This window comes from Physella acuta, unplaced genomic scaffold (assembly GCF_028476545.2).
Source record: "Physella acuta isolate Inbredline_101_S28 unplaced genomic scaffold, ASM2847654v3 ptg000800l, whole genome shotgun sequence".
In the NCBI taxonomy this organism is placed as follows: Eukaryota; Metazoa; Mollusca; class Gastropoda; family Physidae; genus Physella; species Physella acuta.
In genome coordinates, this window is record NW_026732318.1 from 1 (window position 1) to 27,513 (window position 27,513).

A 27,513-nucleotide genomic window follows, 5' to 3' on the forward strand; every position below is an offset into this window, starting at 1 on the left:
AATATATAGAGGTCTAGATCTAAACTAGTAGATCTACATCTATATAACATTAAAAAAATTGAATTTCAGGTCCGCCAACTTTGATATCAACAAACAATGATCCACAAATAGGCGATGATGTTACACTAACGTGTCAACCTCCCATTCAAGTTGTAGGAATTAAATTTACTTGGTTCAAGTAAGATTAAAACTCAGCGGTGAAGCCAATATATTATAGTTATATATAATAGATTTATAGAATCACTATAGGCCTATAGATTATAGATTCTAGATAGCCTAAACTAATTTAATTAAAATCAAGCAGGCACAAAAAATAAATTCAAAAGAGTTAAAAACTTTAAGTTTTAAAAGTTTTAAGTTAAGGCCTTAAGGGCTAAGAGTAGGCTAAGACTAAGAATTTACAAATTAAAATTATTAAACTGTTGATGGCTTCTGATTTTGATAGATTTGTCTTTTTTTTATGTGTATTATTTTTTACCCTCTTAATCTTATCACTCTGATTTCTTGATTTTCTTCTTTGATTAATTAATGATAACTCTTAGTCTTCTTAGTTATTCATGTATACATACTAACTATACTATAGATATTAAGATAGGCCTACCTCAAAATTAATTTGAACAGTCAGTAGCAGTAGGCCTAATTTTTAAACATTATTTTTTTTCTTTAGAGGTAATAATCTATTAGCTAATGCCTCTGAACAAGTCTACACTTTGTCAAATATTAAAGCTGACGATGCAGGAGAATTTAAATGTTCCTTTGACATCAATGAAGTGAGGGGGCTGCAGAGTTCTGGTTTTATTATTGTTTGTGAGTTAATTATTTGAACTTTAATATAGCGTTTACACTTGCAACATGTATACTATACCTTTCTAGGAAAAAAAAACTTCGCCATAGGGCCTAAGATAATAGGGGAGCCTACCCATTTATTGCGAAGTTTTTTTTTCTAGACATGTATAGTATACATGTCGCAAGTGTAAACGCGGTATAAGAAATATGATTTCACTAATTACATCTGAAATAGTAACATGTTAAAAAGACCAAATATAAAAAGTTATAATTATACTTTTTAAAATAACATATTGTACTTTGTTTTTTTCCCCCATTGTCCGCTGGGAGTAGATTTCTATATGTTGCAAAGTTTTATTAAATTTTAATGTCTTAAAAAAATCTGCAGTCACTCCTCCAGAGAAACCTTCACTGAGTTTGCCATCTGATTCTTCAGTCAACTTTGGATCTTTCTTCAGCTTTCAGTGCAATGCTAACGACAATTTGAGATTTGGTCTTCTTAAGTAAGCTATTGAATCCAAAATCTTTTTAAGAGGCCTACTTTAGAAATTATAAAGTAGTTTTAGACTAAATTAAATAAAAATAAAAGCTCAAAACTAGAAACATATATTAAAAAATCCATTTTTGGTAAAATTAAAATATTTATGACTGTATCATTATAGGGTGTTTCTGTATAAAAATGATGTAAAAGTAGCAGAAAGAAACGGGAGTCTTGGATTTGCCAGCTTCTATATACAAAGAACTCTAATGAGAGATTCTGGAAACTACACATGCACTTTTACAAACAAAAGAGGAGAGTCTGTCCAAAGTGATCCTGCATCTGTTGAAGTGAAAGGTACAAACTGGTGTTGATAATTCAAATTACAATTTGGAGTAAATATTTTTAGATGATATTTAAAAAAAAAAAGAAGTAGGCCTATATGGGTTAGTGGGTTATTGATTAAGTTTTAGATTTCATGAACAAGATCATGCACACGTTTTGTTATTTGATAAGGCTTAAATTAAGTAAGTAGTATAAGTTTAAAAAAAAAAAGAGTTAAAATACAAAATACAAATGAACACATAGGCCTACTTATTCACAATAGAAAACAGTAGATTAAAATAATATTAATATTCTTAAATATTGCATAGGCATAACATATTTTCAGAATATATTCAGTTTTTATAGGCATTAAAACCATGCAATTTCAATTCAACTAGACTGTCACTATTTACTCTCAATTTTGATGAAAAATACTCTGTATTTTATATTTAGTTTTATTCTAAATTTTTAATTAAAATTTTAAACTTTTAAGTAATTCTTCTTCTCTGTTCTTAATTTTAGTGTTGGAAGGGATTCCCTCCAACACATTTAACTATACGTGTCAACTGGTTACACGCTATTTAGGCAGTTGACTCCAATTTCAGCCTGCTTTTGTTTTTGGACTTGCTTCCATAGCCTTTGTCTTAACAAGAACAAACTAAAAGGCAGCAGTTGTTTGATTTCGGAGTTTCTCCTAGATGAGTGGCTGTCCCCATCAGTTGGATTTGAACTCAAGACATTTCAGTTTAGCAATCATGAGCTTTTACCAACTCGACCACATAGATTTAAGTAATAGAAGTAAAAGAAAGTTTCCCTTTCAAACCTGACGGTCTATGGGGCAAGTGAAGTAGAGTTCACTTGTTTCTGTGACCTCGGCATATGAAGAGATAGTGTGGTCAGTACTATGTCCAGCCGCCTTTACTCTCCCTAACATGAGTTAGGTACCCATCAGAGTTGGGTGGACTCAGGGATGGTAATAGAAGTGTTAAAATTTAACTCAGATGCTCAAGTGGGAAACTCTTCTCTGCCACAAGTACCTCAGATAATGAATAGAGGTGAATATTCTCAACTGTACTGCTCAGCTGCAACTAATGGAGAAACAAGCTACTGTACCTTGTATATTGATGGGATCAGGTATTTAATAAAATCTTTCTTACATTAGTTAAAAGCTAATTTTTTTTTTAGAAACAAAAACTCTTTTCAATATGTTAGATTAATGTATATAAATACTGATGGAATAAGGTATTTAAAAACAATTTCTTAAATTAGATGAAAATATGGTTACTAAATATTTTAGGAAAAAAAAGTCTATTCAATATGTTAATTTATTTTTAAAATAATGGCATTTTTGTGTGTGTTAATCTTGATTAAAATATTTTGCCTTTAACAGATATGTTGATGATCAGGACTGTTCAGTGTACCTACCACACTCTGTTAGTGGATCCTACACATGCAACAGAAATATTTATAACAAAACTGGGCTCATGAGTCCACCAGTGCAAGTCACATTTTACAGTAAATAACATTTGTTTCATTTTTGCTTTTTAATATGTTATGGATTTGTTTAGCCATAAACTATACAAGGTTTGACTATATCTTCAGTATAGAGGGCAGGTAGCTTGGGGTGGGCAGGTTGGGCAACAACCTCGGGTGCTAAGGGCACCAAAATGGGTAGAAAAATTAATTTAAAAGCTTGTTTTAAGCTGAAGTATTGGGATTATACACAATCAAAGCTATGAATAAAGGGACAAGGTTTTACACACTGATTTAACTGTTTTCTACATCAATTTTGAGGTCCAGAAAATGTTACAGGATAGTATCTGGTAAGAAGCTGGACAAGCCTTTCCAACGGGGGGGGGGGGGGGGGGGGGGGGGTTGGTGAAAAAATTATAGTCCACCCCGGGCGCTGGAATAGGTAGCTATGCTCTGTGGTCAGCTAATTTCCATGCATACCATTAAAAAGGATTAAAGATGAACGATCATGCACAATATTTTTAATAGGTGGGAAGATAACTAATTCAATTTTTGCTAATCTTTGGCTTTACTAAGACGAATCTTCCTCTTGCAACCCGGCATATTGACCCAACTGTCCCATAAGTTTGTCAACTATGACATTCTTTACTCAATGCATTATATTCATTATATTCACACTACACATACTCAATAAACAAAATGACACAATATCAAATACTCCCAAACCAGGGGCAGAACTACAGTGCCGCCAGACCCCGCAATGAGGGGGGGGGGGCCCAACGACATTTAGGGGCCCAATTTCGACCAAAAAAAACAATGAATTTTCTTTTCATAAATAATATTTTTCGCGCACCTTGATAGTGGTTTTGTAAAAAACAAACAGGTCTACAATTGCAGTGATTGTTCTACAGTAACTAACACACACTTTTGCTTAGAAAAATATAAAATCTACAAGAGCTGTAGTTTGAAAGATAGGCAAACGTTCAAACTACTTCCATGACTTACTGCCCTTCTTTAAAATAGGGTGCCCATAAAGCTCATTTAAATAGTTTTGTACTATGTAAGTTAAAAAGCAATTTCTTCTCTCAATTATTATTTAAATAAGCCATACTAAAGAATTCTAAAGCTATAAAAATGAATGTATTCAAAACTAATAATATAAATACAAAAAATCATAAAAATAAACACAACGCGAGAAACCATTGCACAAATCAAGCTTATGTGTTTATATAAATTTGACCAGCTTTAAAACATTCAACATTTTTGTCAATTCGCGGTAAACATGAAAATGTAATAAAAACACTTGTAAAACAGGGATATTGCGATCCGAAATTAGTTTGGACTTATTGTTGTCTGGTTCGTTATCTAAGTCAATATGAGTGTAGACATTAAAACATTTTTCTTACATTTATTCTTTCATGCTATTCCAGACAAACCCCGTGTTGTACCAACCACGAATTTTTTCTTGAATCAAAATATTGCACTGAGGTGTGTTACAGATATACCCAGTGGTACATACTCCTGGTACAAGTGGTACAATTTAGTATCCTCTTCAAACAATGACACATATGAGTTTACTCTAACGAGTGATTTGGCAGGTTCTTACCGCTGTAGGGTTAAAATTAATGAATCTGAAATATGGAGTGAATTTTACCCACTCAGTGGTTTGTATACTATACTGGTTTTTATTTTTCATTTATATTTATTTGTGTTAAAGAGCTAAATTTATTTTTAAACCTACATCAGGATTTATGTTTAGTAATTCACATTCAGAATAATATTCATGTTTAATGTGAATTTAAATTTAGGTAAAATATCCCCACACAAAAATTGCAAAATTTAAAGCAATATATTATGATTTTACAATTGTTAATTGTATTTACATTTTTAAAGCTTTTTATTCTTCTTCCTAATTTTAACCACTTGTATTTTCAGTGTCTCGACCACCTAAACCCTCTTTAGACAATTACAACCGTGATTCAGGATTTAGTTTTAATGAGAACAATTCCACAAACTTATATTGCTATGCAGGAGATGCTGAAATATATGCATTATATAAGAATGGAATCAAAGTGTCTACTAAACAATCAAGTAACAACATATTCACAGTAGTTCTATCTGATTCAGAAACAGTTAGGTATACATGCACTGCATCAAACAGACTTGGTGAAAGTGAACAAAGTGAACCTGTTTACTTAAGGAAGAAAGGTATGAAGCTTTTTTTTTACATTTCCTGTTTTAACAATGTTTTCTGCATTAACAATTGGTTAGAATTAACTTTTTAAAAAAGAATTCTAAGGTTTAATCTCATTTATTAATTATTTTAAATTTTGTAAATAAAAACTTTTAGAAACATATACATTTACTTCTAATAAAACTTACATTTTAAAAAAGGCATGTGTTAATATTTTTATGCTCACAATAAATTTTGGTACACAAAAGAGTAAATAAGAGTAAATAAGATATAATTTTAAAATTTATTATTATTAAGTTTATTTTAATTCATTTTGTTATTCATTTGCTATAGAGACTGTTTATATAACTGCTAGCAGTAAAGTGGCCTCTGTTGGTCAGCCTTTTTCATTGAACTGCAGCGCTGAAAACAATCAGTCATCTGGATCTTACACTTGGGAAATTCATAAGTAATTGTTACAGTACTTACTAAAAGCAAATTAAATTGATGTTCTGGGCAATCATTTTTCCCATTGTATAGCCAACAATATTTCATAAAAAGTAAATAGAAACATTTAAACTGTTTTAAAGCTAATTTCTTAACTAGTAATAACTGGTCTGTCTTATAAATTTTTACGAATATATAAATATTTTTGTCCAGTAAGTTTAATTTTTTTATAATTCATCTAAACATTGTCTAAAACTAAACTATTAACTACATGTCTAAAGCATATTAAATAATTTTAGAACTGCAGGGATAAATACTTTGATACCATCTCAAAATCTAACCTTCAATCCACTGACACAACAAGATGAAGGTGTCTACATTTGTGAATTTACAAAAGAGGATTCAAGAGCCACAGCACGTGATTATTATGTTCTAGCTGGTAAGTCTTGTTTTACTTACTTTCTGCTCTCTCTCTTTCTCTCTCTCACAAACATTCAACGTTATTTGAGTAAATCATTAATTGTTTTAGAATAAATATATTTTGTCCAATATAATAATTGTTATTAATATAATGATAAATGTGTATATCTAATGCTTAAATTATTCATTTTGCATTTACTTTATAAAATTGTTTTTTTAATCAGCAGAATTTTTTTTATTGTTTTCAGTATCACTCCCTAGTGTACCTGTAATCACTCTAAGAAATCAAGCTGGTAGGGGTGAACAAAAATCAAGAGATTCTAGAGCAATTGGTGGTGCAACAGCGGCAGAAGCAGATAACATCATAGTGTACTTTGATTGTTATACTGACACTCTTCTAATCAATCCAAGAAATCCATTCCGGTTTGTAGATCTAATAACTTTGTTCAAATTGCCTCACTATTATATTTATTAACCAATTTATTCCATACAATAATTTATTTTATTCATTTTTTTTAAATTTAGTTTCATTATTGGGCTAAAATTATTTTAGTTGTATTATTGACATCTCACTAGTTTCTGATCTTTAAAGAAAAATATAACAGCCATTCAGATTTGATGGGTCTTAGGTATGTCAAATATTGTTCACTGTAGTTTGTTACTCTGACATCATGTGTGATCAGCACTCAACCTATCAGCTTTATAATCTACTTGGTACAAGTCAGTTATCCAATAGTTTGTTAGACTTAAGGATGTCATCCAGACCACAGCCTGGAAATCAACTCACGACTTTTAAATTAGAAGCATTGTGATTTACTAATTGACCATTTTGTCCATTAATTTGCTTAACATTGTTATAGATTTAATTGTAATTGAGACAGTATTGATGGAGATGGGATCATGATTATTATTCTCAATATTTTGCTAGCTAAAATCTATTTAAAGTGGATGCATTTTGCAATGTAGAATATTCATTATACACTATCTAATTCTGTTTCAGGCTGTATAAAAATGGAGTTGTAGTAAAAAATGTGCCCTATGTGGATGAGCTTTACTTCTCGGGAAGATTTAACATACGAAGGATCTATTCAGTGGATACAAGCATAGCATCCAATGAAGGAAACTATACCTGTACAGCCCTCAACTCAGTTGGGGAATCTCAGCAATCAAAAGCTGTGTACATTACCAGAAGTTTAGGTGGGCTGTATTTTAATATTTATCTGCATTTTCATATTTTCTATAAATGTAAAAATAAAAAATAAAGGGATGATTGTTTGTTTTATTTGAAAAAAAGGATAAAGCTTTACCATTTTACATATACAATACTGTTTTCAAACTAGGTTAAAAGTTGACAAAATTATTAAGATATTTTTAAAAAAAATTTTTTAATTCATATATTTTCAGGATTTATAAAGCCTCAAGTTACCATGAACAATGTAAATCCACAAGCTGGTGATGACATTACACTTACATGCAACATATTGTCACCACAACTAAACTACATAATAACGTGGCAGAAAGATTTCTCAACCATACTGAAAACTGGAGTTACTCTCTCCCTCAAATCTCTAACAGTAGAAGATCATGGCTTCTACACTTGCACATATTCCAACCGTTCAAATGAAGATTACAGCTATTACTGGTTGGAAAAAGTTTCAGATCCAGTTTTTATTTCATGTATGTGACCAAATACATTGATTATATTTATCCAAATCATAATAGAGGCGTGTGTAAATTAAATAGGCATGCATGAGTTAAAAAAAATTTAGTATCTTGTTTGTTTTGAGTCAATTATGAGTTTTTAAATGTTTGATATTTTTTCTTAGTGTTACCACCTCTACAACCAATATTACTGTTTGATGCCAACTATCTCGACCTAAAGAACAAATATTATGCCTATGGTGATGGACCGGTCTTTTACACATTTGGTGAAGGAGATACACTACATTTAAAGTAATAATATTAAGGAATATTAAAAATTGCTAAATACTTTAAAAAAAGAAATGTTATTTTGTTTTTATAAAAAGCAAAAAAATTAAATAAAAAATTAAAAAATTATTTTATTATATTAATTATTCTCAGCTCTCTTCGGTAATAAATCTTTTACTTAAATGTCAGAAAATGTCTAACTTCTTAATTTCCATATTAGGTGCTTTGTGCAAGCCATGCATATAAATGACTACCAGTTTTCCAATATTAATCCATCACCTTACAACTTTACACTTTATAAAAATGGTCAAATTACTCAGCCTGCAAACACAAATGGCATATTTACCATTTCTGGACTTTCAAAAGGAGACTACAATTACACTTGTCAAGTTAGCCGTGAAGCACAGCAATCTTTAATGAGTTACCCTCTCTTGGTAAGGATAACTGGTGAGTGCAACAATGTTTTGTATTATGATCAATTCATTATCATTTTATATTAATGTGTTATTATGTGCAGGCAATAATATGACTATTGTAATAATATTTGCATATAAAAGTGTACTTCCATTGACAATGGTGCAACTAATATTACAAGAAATATAATGAAAGCTAAAAGTATAATCTTTTATTTAGATCGACCAACCATTACTTCTTCTGTGCCATCTCCTTCATTGGGTGCTAATCTCACCCTAACCTGCAACACTCTTGTGGAATCTAACAGCATTGACATTACTTGGAGAAAAAATGGAATCAATATGGGATTTACATCAAATATTCTCAGTTTGAATACAATATCCCAATATGATGAAGGATCTTACACATGCCAGCAAACAAATATGGAGTGGACGTCACCATTGAGCGAGGAATTCATCATTAATTGTAAGTATTTCTAGTATTGAAGAGTAGTTTTATGGTAGAGCTCACAACTGCTAAACTGAAAATCCTAAGCTAGAGTACATAAGATGTACTTGAATCCACCCAGCTCTTATGGGCACCTGACTCACATTAGGAAAGCAACTCCAGCTGAGAATAATACTGACCAATTTATGAAGAGGTCATTGAAACAGGTGAACTCTACTTATCTGCCCCATGTGTCTTGGGCATGAACAGGAATAGATTAAGTTTTCATTATAGTTTACAATTTAAAAATAGAAATTCTGTATCTTCAGTATGATTGACAGTGCAGAATTTAAAACAAAAATCTAAAAGAAACTTTGCATAATAAAGAAGGAAGATGGTATTCACTTAAATACAATCAGATGAAACAAAAAGTGAAAAAGTTTACACATATATTAACAAACATTCAAAGTCATAGTTTCATTTTTTTTTAATAATTACATTTTAAAAGAATTCTGTGATTAATTTAAAATTGTCTTTGTGCAAGGTTGCCATCCATTATTTATAATTAAATAATTATGAATGCTCTCATTCATCTATAGTTGGACTTGCACCTTCCAAGCCAGATATTTTCATCACTGCCGATACACCAATACAAGCTGGTTCATCTTTTGCCATCTACTGCCTTTCTACTGGTACTCCAGTAGTTTCTGCAACTTTCTACAAGGATGGTCAGATCATTTTCAATGCAACTGGTGGCTATATGAGTGATGCGGGACAGACTGTATTCACTTATCAAATAACACTAGCAGCTGCTACCAACTCAGGAATCTATTCGTGTTTGGTTAGAAACAGCCTCAGTGTTTCTCAGATTAGTGAGACCCTAAATTTGAATGTGATTGGTAAGTTATAGATATAACGATAAACTTGCTTTCAAACACTTTATAATTTATGGTTTTTATAGGCTAATAACTAATCCAAATTATTGAAAAAATTTCTTATAATAATTCATTTTACAAAACATATAATATTTCAATTTTTTTTTAAATTTATAAGAACCAAATATCTATACTTCCACTACAAAGTTTACTCTAGCCCCTAACTTTTTTCTAGTATTTAGGTTCCAAGTTTTCTTTAAAAAATACTTGAAACAGTTCATGGAATCTACTAGCCTTATTTAACTATTAATCTTTAATGATTACAGATGATATAGGCTGCAGTCCAGGCTTCTATATATCTGTGACTGGAAATTGTCAGCCATGCCCATTTGGTTCTTACCAGTCAAATAGTAATCAGATGGATTGTGTTCCCTGTCCCGGCAATTTGTTCACTCTTGTAAGAGCTGCTTCTGATATTGCCCAGTGTGAAGGTATGATAAAAAAAAGAGATTTTTCAATACTATTGTAATAAACAACATTAATTTTTTAAAATTCAAATCATTGTATAACCATATAATGTAATCAGTGTATACCTATAAATAAATTCCGAAAAATTTAAAACATGTTTTAAATTAAAAACCATTATGAAATTTCAGCAATATTTTAACTGATGTTAAAATTTTATTTACTAACCATAAAATTATTGTTTATTTAGCTGTTCCAGCTGAAAAACTTCTATATTTGAGAATTACAATAAACAAAACACAAAGCTCATTGATTGATGCTGAAACAAAGGAGGCTGTAAAAACTAATGTAAGCTATGCCTAAATATAGAATCCTCATAGTTCTATTTTATTTCTATTTTAAATTTAAAAGGTAATATTGCATTTATTTTAAAGAGCATAAAATTTGATTATTGTTTTATCAATTACTTATACATTGATTTTGATTTTAGTTGAATGATGGATTTCTTTTCCTGAAAAATGTTGTTGGTGTTCTATTTTATAACATTAGGTAAGTATTGTTTTAATGGAAAAATATGTTTGTTGTGAGTTTGCATATAAATTAGGGTTTGGGGTAGACATGTGTTGTCCTCATTAATAAGACTTGTCAAATTTTCTAAGAAATTAAATTGATAATACATGTGTTTAATGTATTCTAATGATTTATAAAGAGAATTATTACTTGTATTGAATATCTGTCATTATATTAAAACTGTTTAATTATACTTATTATCAGTTTTATTAAAGGGATGACATAAAAGTATTATTTTGCTTTTAAAATTGTAGAAGTAAATAGAATCTATGCAATGGTTAGCTCAAATAAAGAATGAAATTAAATGAAAAAAATAATATTTTTATTTTAATATCAAATATATCATCTGCTATTTTTTTATACTCAAATTATATTCATTTGTTATACTCATTTGTATATTTAACTATTCTTATTTCTTTTTTTTTTGTCTTTGTAGTTCTGGTGTAGCTGTTGATGAGTAAGTATAAATGTATTTAAAAAAATAAATGTAATTAGGTTTTTTTAAAATTTAAAGATACCTAAAAACTGTACATTTCACAGTTTTTAGTTACCAAATTTTACTGTTTTCTAATGCTAAGTGAATAATATTAATCAATACTAAAAAAATCAACATATGTTTAAAATGATGTAGAATAGATTAAAGTGAATCTTTTTTTCTCTACAGGACAGCAATAACAGCTGCACTTGTATCCAGCACTACTGTACAACCTAACATGTATAACAGTGTGGGTGCTGAAATCTACAAGAAATACTATAACACACCTACAACAATTGACATCAGTGGTGAAAGTGTTGCTGTAAAAACTGTGAACATGTTTAAATCAGAAAGTGATTCATCTAATTTTGTCAATCCTGTTGGTGAGGATTTTTTTTTCTTAAATTATTTAAATAGTATATGCAATTTATAACTCTTTACAGTGCTGATAAAGATATTAAATGTATAAATACTTGAATTTAGGTTAAAGAGTTAGAAAGTAGATCAGTGTTGTATTGACCACTCACAAGGGATGGCATGGTCAGGCAGGAGAGCTTATGATTGCTAGGCCCAAACGCCCTTAATTTAAACCCTGAGTAGATAAGGCCACTAGCTGGAGGCAGCATCTTATGTTGGAGAAAAAAACTCCAAAATTAAAACAACTGCCTTGTAGATTGTCTTAGGTGGACAAAAGCTTTGAAAGCAAATCTAGAAATAAAAGCAGGTGCATAACATGTTTTGACATTAATACTCAACTGGAGGAAATCCCCAACAATAATAATAGGAATAAGAAGGAAAAATAAGAGAAAAAATGCCCCTAAAAATCTTCACTACCACAAACTCAGAAATTCTCTAAATTGTTGTTTTTATTCAATCCATACTTTCTAGTATGTAAATTTAACCTATTAACATTATCCCACCAATGACTTTTGTTATACAGATATAGATGAATGCAGTTTAACACCCAGGCCATGTGGCCCCTACGAGAGCTGTGAAAATGTCAATGGAGTGATAGGCAGCTTCACTTGTATCTGTATTACAGGATTCCAACGTTCAACACCATTAAGTCCTTGCTCAGGTATTTAAAGCTGATTAATAATAATAATAATATGGGACGGAGTGGTCTAGAGGTAGAGAGCTGGACTGCTAACCCGTAACTCTCGAGTTCGAATCCGGGTTCAAATCAGTAGACCGTCCCTGAGTCCACCCAGCTCTGTTGGGTACCTAACTCACGTTAGGGAAAGTAAAGGCGGCTGGGCATAGTGCTGACCACACTATCTCTTCATATGCCGAGGTCACAGAAACAAGTGAACTCTACTTCACTTGCCCCATAGACCATCAGGTTTGAAAGGGAAACTTTACTTTTACTTAAGAATAATAATAATAATATGGCTCCATAGTCTTAATAGACCATTGTATAATTACGCATTGGAAAATCCAAGCACAAAGCCTGGGCCCTAAGTTGAGAAGAGCCAGATGTTGCCCATGTATCAGGCCCCACCTCTCCACACAGCTGATTGACTAAAACATAAAATTTATATATAAATTTTGAAATACTTTGATAACTAATTACACATTTGTTTTCAGATGTGAATGAATGTCAACAACCCAACCTTTGTACTGGAAGTTTTGAGCAGTGTAAAAACTCAGTAGGAAGCTACACATGTGATTGTATTGATGGCTATACAAGAAGGGCACCACAAGATCCATGCTCAAGTAATACAGTTATATTATACATACAAAATTAGTTAATTGTATCGAAGCAATTTTAACTGTTCCATTTTATCATATTTCATTGTGAATTTGAATTTTAAAAGCTTTATTTTTTAATTATTTAAAAACCTGTTTTATTTTAAAAATAAATAAAAAACATGCATATTTTCATTTTTAAACTGTGATTGAAATTAACAGGTATAAAATCATTTTTAGCACAAGATATCAATCTTTTTTTTTTAAAAATCTCTGTATTTCTGAATGCAATATATATATATACATATGTGTGTGTGTGTGTTTGTATGTCAATGTATGTTTGTGTGTGTATTAAAACCATTACAGTTTATTATCAAGATTGTATTTTTTAAATGCAGACTTTGACAGATCCCAGCAAAGCCTATATCCTTACGGAGTGGATAAGGGAGACAACAAGCTCCCATCTGATTATTTTGCAGTCAGCCCTGCCATTACTTTTAATAATGGTCTTCCATTTGGAACTGAAAAGTTTTCTAACATATATGCAAGTACATTCAAAATATAATTATATACTTTTAACCAATATCATAAATAAAATTATAAATACTGTTAGTTTAAAAGATTTTATTTATATAGATTTCAAATCTAAAAATTAATCCAAAAAATCTAGCTCGTAATTTTATAATTTTATAATTGACTAAATATTTCAATTTTTATTAATTTTTTCCCTGCCTGTTGTTAGCAACTTAAGATTTAAGTAATATTGTTTATGAGTTTTAAAATTATGTTGTTACTTTCAGGTGTCTGCCAATGGCATGATTAGTGTTGGTAATTTACTGCAGTACTGGTACTGGGGTAACCTTAAGGATAGATACAGTTATGGACATAAAATTATCTGCCCCTTTATGACAGAAATACAGGTCAACAATGGTAAGTTAAATTAACATAAGTTGGAAAAGTTTTAAAAGTTACCTCAAAATTTGGAAAAGCTTTAAAAATTATCTCAAAATTTATCCTCTAAATTAGTTTACAAGAACAAATCTTCCAAAAAATTTCATCCATGAAAGACTATTTTATAAATTATACTTGACATTTTTTTCTTTATAGAATTAATGTCCCAAATATCATTTATTAAAAGCAGCACCAACACATAATGTTGATGTAGATATATGTATTACTGTAAAGTTACCCTGTCATACCTGGTTGTCATTAAGGAATATGAAGTATACTTCATCTTCTTCTGAGACCACAATATACATAATTATAGTTTTGTCCAATCTGTGGCAAGCCAACTTTTTTTTCCCACTAAATATGAGTAAAGTACCCTTTGAAACTGGATGGGCCCATGAGAATACTGCACATTTGAAATTATTGTTTAGCAATGTGTGATCAACCACCCGACCATAATGTACCATTATTTGTTGGTGTAAAAAAATTTAAACTTTCAAAATATTTGTTCTATACAAAATGATAGGTCTACATGTTTAAAAAAATTTATAAGTCTATATTAATCAATTATTATAAAGATAAAAAGCCCCTTATTTTTATTATGGATTATTGTTCAAGAAAAGCACACAATATTGAATAGTATTTTTTATACAAAAAGATTTAGTTTAAATTATGAAATCCAGTCTAATACTTTTTTCCGAATGATTGTTACAGACAGCAGCATACTCTATCAGCTGTACAAAAGAAGCTCTGGTCCTAATGAAACAACTGCAGCAAATATACAAACAGTTCTACAAAGGGCAGGTGCTGATATTCTGGACAACTTTGGTCTAACAGACTTTGTTCCCAACCAAGTACTTGTGGCTACCTGGGTGAAAGTAAAGGGCAGAGTGGATTACTACAACTATTACACCAATCATGTATTCATAAGAGAAGCTGTTAGTTTTCTTTTGTTATTTTGTTACATATTTAAAATTGATTTAAAGTAACAAGTGTTTAAAATTTCAGCATTATAATATAGAGTAATGTCATTATCCTTTTAGTATAACAACAAAAATAAATATCAAATTGCTTGTTTCTGTTTGAAATTGAAAATATTTTAAGAGTATCAATTCTTATTATGTTATTTCTTTTTTTATTATATTTTTTTTTATTCATACATTAAATGCATTAAATCTACTTTAAAAAAAATTGAATTAGGAGAAACCCAACCTGGCTACATTCCAAGCTGTTATTATTACTGATGGTATGCAGTCTTTCCTAATTTTCTTGTACAAATCTGGAGAGTTCAACTGGCCTTACATTAGAGGACAAAGCATTGGTGTTGGCTTTGTAAATGATGTTGAATATCAAGAACTTGTCGACCATGATAGTTACTTGCTATCTTCACTTGATGAAATAATTGGAAATAAAGGTAAGGCATGTAATTTTAATTAGCAATAAAGGTAAGACATAATTTTTAATTGGCAATAAAGGTAAGACATAATTTTAATTGGCAATAAAGGTAAGACATATAATTTTAATTGGCAATAAAGGTAAGACATAATTTTAATTGGCAATAAAGGTGAGACATATAATTTTAATTGGCAATAAAGGTAAGACATATAATTTTAATTAGCAATAAAGGTAAGCCATATAATTTTAATTGGCAATAAACATAAGCCATATAATTTTAATTGGCAATAAAGGTAAGACATATAATTTTAATTGGCAATAAAGATAAGATATATAATTTTAATTGGCAATAAAGGTAAGACATATAATTTTAATTGGCAATAAAGGTAAGTAATGTAATTCTAAAGCTTCTAAAATGTAGATTTAAACCTGTATTTTATCAGATTCTAACAATGCTATTCTGTTTACTAGGTCGATATGGAACATGGCTGGCTAAAATTGGTGAAATAAACAATGCAGCCCAGAGATGTGAAAATTTCTATACCGCTAACTCTTATTTACTGGCTGATCAAACATTCCAAGCACAAGTTGCAGGTAAGATTAGAATACAATATCATGTGAACATTAAATTTTAATAGAAAAAGATATTTTTGTATTTATTTTATACTTATGTTTCATATTTACACCTCATAAAATTTGTTATGTAGTAAGTATAAATTACTACCAATATAAAGATAATATTTGTCTCACAACAACAACAGTTGATTTCATTTATACAGCTGTATATTTTTGTTCTATGTAATGGTCTACAGTAATTATATTTTCTTTATAATTTGGTTATTGGTTAATCTGCAGGTCTTTTTGACTGCCCATGTAGTGTCACTCAAATGGGCAGACAATGGAGTCAGTTAAACATTGAAGGAAATAGGACTTGTTTTGCCCTCAATAGTCTAGTAACCAGATTTTTTGGTCACACTAGAAATAAGGTAATATACCAAATTAAAAAAAATACTATTTATTAAATAATTTTTTATACATATATTTGTTTTATAAAATGTAAATATTGGCCTATGTTGTTATTTAAAGAAATTTGATTATAAATTTAAACAACACTTTAAAAAATATAATATTACAAATAGTGACCTATTTATATATTTTACACAGATCTGTTGTTATAATTACAACCCAGCCTTTGGATGGTGGAGCCAGAGAGCAACAATGACATTCATATCATCACCACCCCATGCTGGTTATGTGACATTGTATGATCCCTTTTCTTGGAGCTCTTCTGTCAGAGAGTCAAGGATGTTTGACATTAACCCCCATAGGTGGTGCTGTGATGATTCAGACTCTGATTATTTATGCAGCTTGTTCTATACAGTGAGACCCAACAAAAACTGCAGCACACAAGCCATTATAATATCTGGTATAGCATTAGGTGATCCACATATGACTACAATGGATGGTCTGAAATACACCTTTAATGGGAAAGGAGAATTTATTATGTTCCAAATTCCCTCCGCCAAAATTGTAGCTCAGGTAATACAGTTTTTCAGTTATTTTATAGAAAATATGACACAATTTTTTTTTAAATGCACACATTAATTTAAAGTGTCATTTGTTTTTTTAAATATAGAAAGCTTTATGTTTAAACATTTCTCTTCAATTGGGTTTAAATAAATTTCTATTAAAATGAATTATTTATCTTTTAACTCTTATAAAAATTATAAATCTAAAAAAAATATATACATTTGGATAAAAATTCTTCAATTAAACTATTGTTCTGGTCAAATCCAGAAATTGGGAAATCAATAAAAGCCATTATTTAATCAAAAGTTCTAATTGTTAAATTAGTTGAATAAATTTAATGTTCTATCTTTCATTATGAACCTGTTAGCAATGTAATTAATTAACATTCTCTTATTTATCCTTAATAGGCTCGTACAGATATGGCCACTAGACAAGACGGTACTGAAATAAAAGGTGCAACAGTTTTTACAGCTATAGCTGTCAAGCAATATCTTACAACATTCCAAGTGGAGCTCACTTCTTCACGAGATAGTAAGAATTTATTCAGACATTTTCCACTGTAGTGTGTCACATAACATCTTATTGGTCTTCAAATAATCATGTATCTCTAGGTTTTTTGTGTAATACCCTACTAAACAATGTTTACTATTGTGAATTTTTAAACCTACTTTACTTAAAATGTAATGTAACTAAAAATATGACTGATTGTGTTACATCATTAAAAACTTGACTTGTTATAAGTAATGGTTAAAAAGTATTATATTCAAATTAAAAAATATTTAATAATTTAGTAAAAAAAAAAATAAGTAGTAATATTTTCCAATTCAAATTTGTTTCAGGAATGATAATTTATGCGAATGGACAAGATTTGACAACTGGATTTTATGGGGATTCAACGTTCAGCAAGGAAATAAACTCAACTCTGACTGTGGAGAGGATTGACGAAAACAATGTTACAAAAGTTATTGCCACTTTCTCATCTGGTGAGTGACTATAAAGCCTGTTTCTCATTTTTTTATTTGTTGCTGGTCAAAGAAAAATGCATAAAGCATAATCAGTCGCTCTTTGGTTAAAGGTTGAATAATTTAAATTAAATATTGTTTTTAAGTACTTTTATGCTAAAAAATACTAACATCAACACAAGCCATCCCACCCCCCCCCCTCACTTGTAGTCTGCCTTTGACCAATGAAAAATTTATGTATGTGGCCTCTACTGTCATAAGTGATTACAGTGCACATACACAGTTCTGCATTATATTTTTATCTTTTATGGTTCTTTGAATAAACTCCTCCCATTCTTTTAAAATAAACTATACTTACATGTTTTCTTTTGTTTTTAGGTGTTGAGATTTCAGTATTTGCAAGTGTGCGCAGTTTGATTCTAGAGTTTAAAATGTTAGTCACACTGAAAGGCTTAACATCAGGTCTACTGGGAAATTTTGATGGCAATACAAGCAATGAATATCAACTGCCTAATGGAACTACTCTCAGCCCCAACCTGACTGAACGTCAGATATACTACGATTTTGGAAAACATTGTGAGTAATAATATAATTAATAATTATTTGCACATAGGGTTATTTATCTTTCTAAATATGGAAATCTGAATAAAAAGTAGTGACATTCACTGTGTATAGAGTAGCTTCTATTTTAGTCCTTTAATTTTGGTTTTGAATTAGCCAAATAAAAAAATCTTTTAATATGCATCTTAGACTATTGGAAGTGTTTTATTTTTATAAATTTTATTTACTCATTCAAATCAAAGATGAGTTCAAGAACAAGCATACTTTAACTAAATTGTAAAAGCTGTTTGAGTTTTATTATTTGATGTCATAATCATTTTAATTTACCTATTAAAAAAACTGTTGTTTTTTTTACAGGGGAAGTAACTGCAGAAAACTCAGTCTTTACATATCCAATAGGAGAATCAGCAGCAAATTACAGTTATCCCAACTATGTTCCATACTTCTTGGAAGATTTTAATGCTACATTGCGTCAGTCAGCCATAAGTTTATGTGGAGAAGGAAATGACCCTTGTATTTTTGATTACCTCATAACCTCTGACCCCTCATTCGCTCAAAACACTAAGACATTTAATGATGAGGGAGACAAAACTCGCAGAACCTTAGGTGAATTCATGTTTTAATCTTGATTTTAAATGAATTTATGATAGACCGAAATCAGTTAATTTTTTCATCATTTATTAAACAAAAAAGTGTTGCTGTTAAACAAATACTATGCTAATTCTCATAAAAGTGGTGAAGTATTGTAGCCCACGTCAAAATTCAAGCGTGGACTCAGTAATTTTAAGATTTATACCAGACCAAACTAAAAAAAATCTTATCAGTATCCTTGTATAATCCCAATCTTTTATGTAGTATGCCTAGTATCTGTACTGTTTTTGTCTTAATTATATAAATAAAAAAATAAGATTGTTACCTAGTTCCATTAAGCTTTGATTAATTTTTAAAAACTGTATTTTACATTCCTTCAGAGAACACAGTGCCAAGTATTTCCCTGATAACAGCTCCTGGTGCCCATGGTGGCATCAGTGTCACAGAGGGTCAGACTGCAACATTGAGGGTCAATGCCACTGACCCAGATGGTGACTTTGAGAAATACGAGCTCGTTGAATCACCAGCTGGCGTAGAGTTAAATCAGTCGGGTTTTATTTTCTACACACCAAATCCTAATACACCTGTTACAATCAGGTTAGTAGTTTGTTTCACACATTTTATTTTGTTAACTTTTTAACAAACCGAAATAAGCAGTGCCTTATTAATCTTGATTCAGTATGATTGCAGCCAAAGCTGTAACACAATTTTAGTGTGGTGTAGCCTACACATTCAAATAGGTATTTTGCTTTTTAAAAACTACAGTTTGGATTCTCTTTATGTGTAACTAGTTTTAAATTACCTATTAAGATTATTCTTCTTGAATATCAAAGGAAACACATTTTTAATATTTAAAGATTTCAAGACCAATGATATTTTTTTAGAATATGAAGGTGTATTGAGTTTTTATACTATTTAGTAGGCCATACATTGGAGTAAAAAAGTGGAAAATTTACCATTACAATAAATCATTTTAAAAATTCCACTCTATGCTGTTTATGGTATTTGTATCGTGAGGTACAAAACTAAAATTATTGTCCAGATTTTATCAATTTTTCTTGTATATACCTCTCAAGAATATCTTATTGACCTTTATTATTACCTACATAAACTGCAACAGTATGATAAGCTCAGCATGTCTAATGAAGAAAGTATATTTCAGTGTTGTGGCAGTGGACAGTGTAGGTGGGAGATCACCAGCTTTAACAATCCCTGTTGTAGTCTGCACATTGTGCAGTGGACATGGTCAGTGTGATGGGAACAATGTGAGGCTGACCAGTGAAGAAGGTGGAAATTTCAAGAAGCTTGTGTGTCTCTGTAGACCTGCATATACAGGTAAGTCAATGTGATTATATAGGCTTATAGCTTTTTTTTAAAATATAAGAATAATCTTAAAATGTTAAGGCATTTTAATTAAATAGGTCTATAGCTTTTTAAATATAAGAATAATCCATCACTAGTATAACACCATAATTATGTACAACTACTTTAAATGTAAGAAAAATATTGCAATAGAAAGGCATTGTAATTATTTATCTCCTCTTTCATTATTTTTAGGATATAGAGATGATTTTTAACTTTTTATTAAATATAAAAATTATACTTTGTCAGTATGTACTGTAAATGTCATTAATTATATAGTCCAGGCTTTAGAATCATATAGTTTTATGGTGATTTATCATGGCTTATTCCCCTTGCATATTACAAAAGCTGCCATAATTATTTGGCTAGAAGTAGGCCCTATTATATTAGTACAATGTATTTTTTGTCTTCCATTTTTAACTCTTTTTTTTCGGCTAGCTAAATTATTAAAAGTTACATGTAATTGTCTCTGTAACAGTCTGTCCAGTGACATTGAAGTTTTAATGTTTACTTTTGTAGGCCCAGATTGTGAAGCAGATCTAAATGCATGTGCAGACAACCCATGCAGCCAAGGGCAAGAATGCAATGACACCCCAGCTTTAAGCCAAGATAAAGATGGAGCTAGCAGCTATAGTTGTGGACCATGTCCATCTGGATTTCAAGATGTCAATAATAGATGCATAGGTACTTTTGAATTAAAAGCAATACATTTTTAAACAGATAAATGTATGTATAAATATCAAATTTGTTAGAGGCCTCAAAATATTACGTTTTAATTAGCATATTTCCAAGCAAAAAATAATTGAATAGCAAGCACAATAAATTCCACACAATATGATAGGGAAAATCCTTTTTCTAAATTAATATATTAAAAAAATCAATGCAATTAAATAAAATTGATGTGTGATATGTTTGTTGTAATGTTGTTCTTAAATTGGCAAATTATTAATAACACATCCCTAAAAACATTAATTTAATATGAGGTAGGCCTATTTGACGTTTAATTTCCAAACTCTTTACAGAGATAAGTCTCTACACCCCCAGTATATAAAAACTATCATGATTTTTATTTATTCTAGAGCACTATATATACCTAGTAATAGGCCTATCAACGCTAAAGGGAAGCTACTCTATTTTTTAGTATATAATTGCAATCTCAATGTCAGCATTAATTTTTATTAGATATAGTTTCAACTGAATCCATTGTTTACACTTGTTTATTTTTAGATATTAATGAGTGTTCAAATAACCCTTGTAGTCAACAATGCACAAACAGCATTGGATCCTATTCATGTAGTTGTAACACTGGTTTTAGGCTAAACACACAAGATAGAAGAACCTGTATAGGTAATGTAAATTATTCTGATCTTATTTTTCATCACACGTATTTTTATATCCATTTCTTTATTTTATATTACTCTTTAAGTATACAATAATTACTTTAAATAAAAGTAGTTTTAAAATTTGAAAAAATGGAATACAAATAAAAAAAGTAGGGCTTTTCTAATAATCAACTTACAAACTACTTTGTCCACTGACCTTAATCTTATTGCAGACATTAATGAATGTAGTGAGAGAACACACAACTGTCAACAGAAGTGTACCAATACTGAAGGGTCTTTCACCTGCAGCTGTGAAGCAGGGTATACTTTACAAAATGACGCCAGAACCTGTCAGCTTTGTAAGTAGAGGAAAAAATAAACAGAAAAATAAATCACTTTTTATTAAATAAATGTATTTAAAAGATTGTTTCAGTGAATTAATCAGCTTGAATTTCTAAAAACATTAAATTGTGAATATAATTTTAATTAACCTGTTGTTGAATATACATTTTTAAAGCTCTATATATCAGTTATTTATTTTTATGTGTCTATACCATATTTTATTTATATTTACTATGTTTATATTTATCAGTATATATTTTTAATTTTATTTCTTATTCATTTTTATTTGTATCTATACTATATTTTTATTTATATTTACTATATTTATATTTATATATTTTTAATTTGGAGATTAAAGTAAGGATACATAATTTTGGCAGTGCTGGTCAATAACTAGTGAAGTTGAGCTCACTTATTCTGTGGCCACTGCATATGAAGGCATAGTGTGGTCAGTTGTTTGCCCTGCCATAATTATTCTCACTAAACAGAGCTGGTTGGACTTACAGATGTCCCACAAACTCAAGCATGTGATCCGAACTCAAGACTTTTGTATTAGCAAGCGTACTCGCTATCACTAGACTACACCATCCCAAAGTATCTCTAATTGATCTAATTAATTCTTCTACTGACAAAGCTTTATCTAATGAAAATAAATGTTTGTATACAGCAGTGAGCTCATCGGCTTGTTCAAACTCCATGTGCAGCCAAGTTTGTGTCCTTGATGTCAGTAACAATCCTGTATGTAGCTGCAACTCTTTCTACCAAATTTCTTCCCAAGACCCAATGTCTTGTGTTGGTATGTAGATTCTAATTGCATTATTTTAAGCTTAAAAATTGTTTGGTTTTAAAAAAATAATCTATTAAAAGTATATTAGCAAATGGAAAAATTAGCTGAATATGTTATAATGAAGTTTTTGATGAATCAATTATTGATCAATCTGTTAGATGTCAATGAATGTGAACTAGCAAACCAACCATGTGACCAGATATGCACCAATAAAAATGAAGGATATGAATGTTCCTGTCATCCTGGTTACAAACTTTCATCAGATAAAACAACATGCCTTCGTAAGTTTTGCCCTAGAACACATCAGATAAAATATTATGCCTACGTAAGTTTTGCCTAGAACAAATGAGATAAAATATTATGAGTATGCAAGTTTTGGCTATAACAAATCAGATACAACATCTTGCCTACGTAAGTTTTGCATAGAATGCATCAGGCCTATGTAAGTTTTCCCCCAGAACCAATTTATTTTCAATTGGTTGATTAAGAGTGTCATAATTTTCACTAATTGGTTTTCAGCAGAATAAACCAGTTTAATCATTTTGTAAGAAATAAAAAAAATATCTATAAAAATCATCATCTTTTCCCGTTCGTTCCCAACACACATGGGGCAGATAAAGTAAAGTTAATCTGATTCAGGTACCTCAGCAAAAGAAGAGATAGTGTGTTCAGCACTGTTCCCAACCTCCTTTGCTTTCCCTAACAAGAGTTAGGTACCCATCAGAGTTGGGCAGACTCATTGACGCTCCACAGACTTGAACCCAGAATCGAACTCAAGAATTTTGGGTTAGCAGCCAAGCTCTCTACCTTTAGGCCATGCCGTCTCAGAGCTATAATAATATTGACTTTTATCAAATGAATTCATAAACCTTTGATTACCAATCATTAAGTATAGAAACAAAAATTTCTTGTGTGATTGCAATCTGTTTATTTAATATGTATATTCTCACCAGCCTGTGAAAGCCCAAGTTTTGGCCTCAACTGTGCACAGACTTGCTTGTGTGGTGGCCGTTCCCTGTACTGTGACAAGGTCTATGGCTGTGTGTGTCAGTCTGGCTGGACTGGCTCAGGCTGTGATGTCAACATCAACGAGTGTGAAGGCAACAATCCATGTGGCATCAACCAAGTCTGCCAAGACCTGGAGGGAGGCTATCAATGTCTTTGTGCTGATGGATATAAGCGTGTCAACCAAAGTTGTGTTGGTAAATTGTGTTTTAAGTGCTTTTTTTGTTATTAATTTATATAATTAATGTGATTTTTTCCAACACAATTAAGTATTTTGTGTCAACATGTTATGTGTTATATGGCCTCTTAACTCTGGTTTATGTCTGCTTTTTTATCTGGGTGTGCTTCAGTAGTCTTTGTCCAACAAAGATTAAACTAGAAAGCAGCAGTTGTTTGAATTATGAGTTCTCTCTTCTAGATGGGTTTCTGTTTGTACCATATTAACATTTAAGTCTGTATAATATTAACAGGTATATTAAATCTTAAAAATACACATATTTGTTTGTAATCATAGTCAAGCTAATAATGCTTTGCTCCTAGATGTGAATGAATGTGATGATGTCTTGACCCACAACTGTGACTTGTCCACACAACTTTGTAGAAACACACCTGGTAGTTTTACCTGTGACTGTATTGCTGGCTACTACAAAAATACTGTTGGATCGTGCCAAGGTAATCATTTTACTAAATTAAACCATAGAAAATAATTTAATGTTTCTTTAACGTTATTGTATATTTGACTTAATTTTCAACATCTTTAGCAGGAAATAATAAAATGAATATAATTAATCAAATACTTGAGACTTAGTTTTGATTAATCTAAAACTTCTAACCTACTACCTTATTTAATTAATCCACTACCGTGTCTTTCACACAGCCTGAATACTTCACCCATGGTTTGTTTTGATATAAGTGGATTATAACTACTTAACACATACTATAGAAATAACAAAATTACAAGCAAAATAGCACATTAATGTTCTTATTAAGAGATCACTTTTATCATGTTTTTTTTTTATAAAATAATATACCCTTTTCTATTCACTTAATTATATTATAAATATCAGGATAATTTGGAATTGACTTCACCATTATAAATTATTTTTAAATCTATTTCAATTCATAATACTAATATAGAATGATTTATAAAAACGGATGAATGTGTTTGTCAAGGGAGGTAATTATTTTATTATTTTTTATTATTTACAAGATATTGATGAATGCTCAAGCAACACACATAACTGTCAGCAACTGTGTAACAACAACTTGGGGGGATTTAGTTGCAGTTGTTACTTTGGCTTTAGGCTGGATGATATAGATAGAACAAAATGTGTGCAGAGTAAGTTCTTTACATTTTTTTTTAAATTTAATACATTTAGCCTAAAAAGTTTTCTTGAATCACAAGAACTTTAACTGTGTACAAAAAGTCATTGTTCAGCTAATTCAAATTTCGTATTGCTAATACTTTATAAAAGTATAAATTTCTATAGTATTGAGGATCTAGTGATCCATTTGGCAGAAGAAGTAGAGTTCATGTTCATAACCTCGGCAAATAAATGGATGGTGTGGTTAGCACTATGACAACCACCTTTACTTTCCCCAACATTAGTCAGATATTTATCAGAGCTCAGGGACATCCTACAGTCACAAATCTGAATGGAGATCCAAACGCAAGACATTCATTATAGCAACCAAACGCTCTACACCAACACTGTCCCACACTAACACTTCATAAAATTTAGAAAATAAAAAATTTGCAATGCTCCACTTATATAAAAACACGTGTGTTTAATTAAGAATAGCTTTACCACTAACATAAACCGATAGGTTAATTTGAATGTCTTTAATCCACAGGTCAAGATGTGTGTAAGGATGTGTCCAACTTGAACTGTGCTCACGGCTGTACTGTAAAATTTGAAACTAAAGAAGCATTTTGTTACTGTAACTCTGGGTACACTCTAGCAGCTGATAAACAAACATGTCTAGGTAAAAATTTTATGTGTGGTTTAATCTAGTTTTTTCTAAAACAAAAATATTGGTATTTTCATCCATTTTTTCTGTTTTTAATTGGAATATTGGAGGGGATTTCTTCCAAAATTATTTAATATTTCATATGCTATGTGTAGTTGAATCAACCTTCTTTTCTTTATGGATTTCATTCCATACTATTTGTCTATCCAAGAATAATCTGCTAGGCAGCAGTTGTTTGATTTTAAGTTTGTTTCCCCAAGATGAGCATCATCTCTTGGTGGTGCAAACTCAGGATTTTTGTATTAGCAGTCATGCACTCTCCCAGCCAATCATTCTCTTCCCTACATATCTTCAATTTGTTGGATTCATTTTTGCTATGCTAATAATTAGTAAAAGTTTAATATATATTTATCATACTATACTGTCTTTTCTTAGATATTAATGAGTGCAGCAACATGACAACCAATCGCTGCACCTATAAAGAGAGATGTCTCAACACAAATGGAGGCTACACCTGTTCCTGTCCTGCTGGATTTAAACTAGAGAATGATCAAAGAACATGCTCAGGTATAAAATATACCAACCTAATATTTACATAACTTTTTTCAACTCATCCTACATTGTTATACACTAATAATTTTAAATTTTATATTCTTTTACACATTTCATTTCGATTAGTTGTAAAAACTTTTTATCTTTTTTAACTAAACATGCGATGTTTTAAAAGGATTAGTTTTTCTTTTATAAATATATATATATATATATATATATATATATATATATATATATATATATGATGTTAATATATGACAACTTCAGGATGTGAGGGTGAGACTTGGGGTGTGAACTGCTCCAACTCCTGCTCCTGCTCTGGTGGCGCTCAGTCATGTCACCCTGTCACTGGATGTGTCTGCAGGACAGGATTCACAGGTAAAACAACATCAAATGAAATAAACATTTTTCATTTGTATTCTTAGAAAAATCTGGCTGCATGCATGAATTAATTCAACACACCAGGTGTAAATTTTAGTGTTTCTGGTTTGTGTTTATTAATTACAAATTTTTAGCTTGGCGTTCATAGACATATATTTATATTGATTTAAAGTGAGTCGTATGTTTATCCATTCCCCCTTCTTACCTAGATACAACACTAAATAATTAAACATTAAATCTAATTTTCTTGAGTCCTTGGTAAAAGTTAATGTACAATGATGGCTAATTATCTGAACTCATAACATGCTTGGTTTAAGCTGATTTATATATTGGCTGCTCTTTAACTAAATAAAAATAAAAATACTAGTTTTATACAAGTGTGTTAATACTGCTGCAGTTAATGCCACATTCTATCTATCTATTCAGGCAGGTACTGTGATTATGACATCAATGAGTGTCAGACAACTACCTCTCCATGTCAACTACCTGAGGTGTGTGTTAACACTGTTGGCTCCTTTGTGTGTGAGTGTCCACCAGGATACAAGAAAAACAATGGAACTTGTGCTGGTAACTAAGCTATAAATACTCTTTAGGCTTAGAATTATCTGTGCTGTTTGCAAGAGAAACAATGAAACTAAAATATAAATACTCTTTAGGCTTCATATGGTTAGGTCCTATGAACAATTTTTTTCAAAGAGCTAACTGTGCTGTTCCCAAGATAAGAAACTTTAAGATTAGTAATCATAAATAAGCTGCTTGAGTAAATAGAGCAGAATGTTATCTCCGATGTCAGTTTTAACACCTACCATCTCACTTCTCAATTACCCCCCCCCCCCCCCAGCCCACTGTTTAACACCCCT

The 27,513-nt window shown here is 30.6% G+C and overlaps 1 protein-coding gene across 1 annotated transcript in view; it reads left to right on the forward strand.

The window, feature by feature from the left end:
* The first annotated feature begins 67 nt into the window (after positions 1–67).
* LOC131951116 (uncharacterized) overlaps positions 68–27,513 on the forward strand; it is a 39,504-nt gene continuing 12,058 nt past the window's right edge. The window contains exons 1-49 of the mRNA XM_059313402.1: positions 68–178; positions 668–807; positions 1,175–1,289; positions 1,449–1,621; positions 2,590–2,722; positions 2,979–3,103; positions 4,492–4,725; positions 4,997–5,269; positions 5,589–5,703; positions 5,981–6,120; positions 6,350–6,524; positions 7,102–7,298; positions 7,506–7,778; positions 7,928–8,054; positions 8,251–8,477; positions 8,664–8,909; positions 9,470–9,769; positions 10,072–10,236; positions 10,461–10,558; positions 10,701–10,759; positions 11,217–11,237; positions 11,445–11,638; positions 12,196–12,333; positions 12,843–12,971; positions 13,343–13,488; positions 13,745–13,874; positions 14,607–14,830; positions 15,093–15,306; positions 15,759–15,881; positions 16,143–16,273; positions 16,452–16,826; positions 17,225–17,348; positions 17,657–17,800; positions 18,158–18,355; positions 18,698–18,946; positions 19,312–19,528; positions 20,094–20,266; positions 20,813–20,977; positions 21,521–21,640; positions 21,849–21,974; positions 22,625–22,753; positions 22,903–23,025; positions 23,698–23,946; positions 24,290–24,421; positions 24,960–25,088; positions 25,604–25,735; positions 26,156–26,287; positions 26,540–26,650; positions 27,080–27,220. Of these exons, the coding sequence (XP_059169385.1) occupies positions 1,534–1,621; positions 2,590–2,722; positions 2,979–3,103; positions 4,492–4,725; positions 4,997–5,269; positions 5,589–5,703; positions 5,981–6,120; positions 6,350–6,524; positions 7,102–7,298; positions 7,506–7,778; positions 7,928–8,054; positions 8,251–8,477; positions 8,664–8,909; positions 9,470–9,769; positions 10,072–10,236; positions 10,461–10,558; positions 10,701–10,759; positions 11,217–11,237; positions 11,445–11,638; positions 12,196–12,333; positions 12,843–12,971; positions 13,343–13,488; positions 13,745–13,874; positions 14,607–14,830; positions 15,093–15,306; positions 15,759–15,881; positions 16,143–16,273; positions 16,452–16,826; positions 17,225–17,348; positions 17,657–17,800; positions 18,158–18,355; positions 18,698–18,946; positions 19,312–19,528; positions 20,094–20,266; positions 20,813–20,977; positions 21,521–21,640; positions 21,849–21,974; positions 22,625–22,753; positions 22,903–23,025; positions 23,698–23,946; positions 24,290–24,421; positions 24,960–25,088; positions 25,604–25,735; positions 26,156–26,287; positions 26,540–26,650; positions 27,080–27,220 (7,594 nt within the window). The 5' untranslated portion in view covers positions 68–178; positions 668–807; positions 1,175–1,289; positions 1,449–1,533. The remainder of the gene's footprint in view (positions 179–667; positions 808–1,174; positions 1,290–1,448; positions 1,622–2,589; positions 2,723–2,978; positions 3,104–4,491; positions 4,726–4,996; positions 5,270–5,588; positions 5,704–5,980; positions 6,121–6,349; positions 6,525–7,101; positions 7,299–7,505; positions 7,779–7,927; positions 8,055–8,250; positions 8,478–8,663; positions 8,910–9,469; positions 9,770–10,071; positions 10,237–10,460; positions 10,559–10,700; positions 10,760–11,216; positions 11,238–11,444; positions 11,639–12,195; positions 12,334–12,842; positions 12,972–13,342; positions 13,489–13,744; positions 13,875–14,606; positions 14,831–15,092; positions 15,307–15,758; positions 15,882–16,142; positions 16,274–16,451; positions 16,827–17,224; positions 17,349–17,656; positions 17,801–18,157; positions 18,356–18,697; positions 18,947–19,311; positions 19,529–20,093; positions 20,267–20,812; positions 20,978–21,520; positions 21,641–21,848; positions 21,975–22,624; positions 22,754–22,902; positions 23,026–23,697; positions 23,947–24,289; positions 24,422–24,959; positions 25,089–25,603; positions 25,736–26,155; positions 26,288–26,539; positions 26,651–27,079; positions 27,221–27,513) is intronic.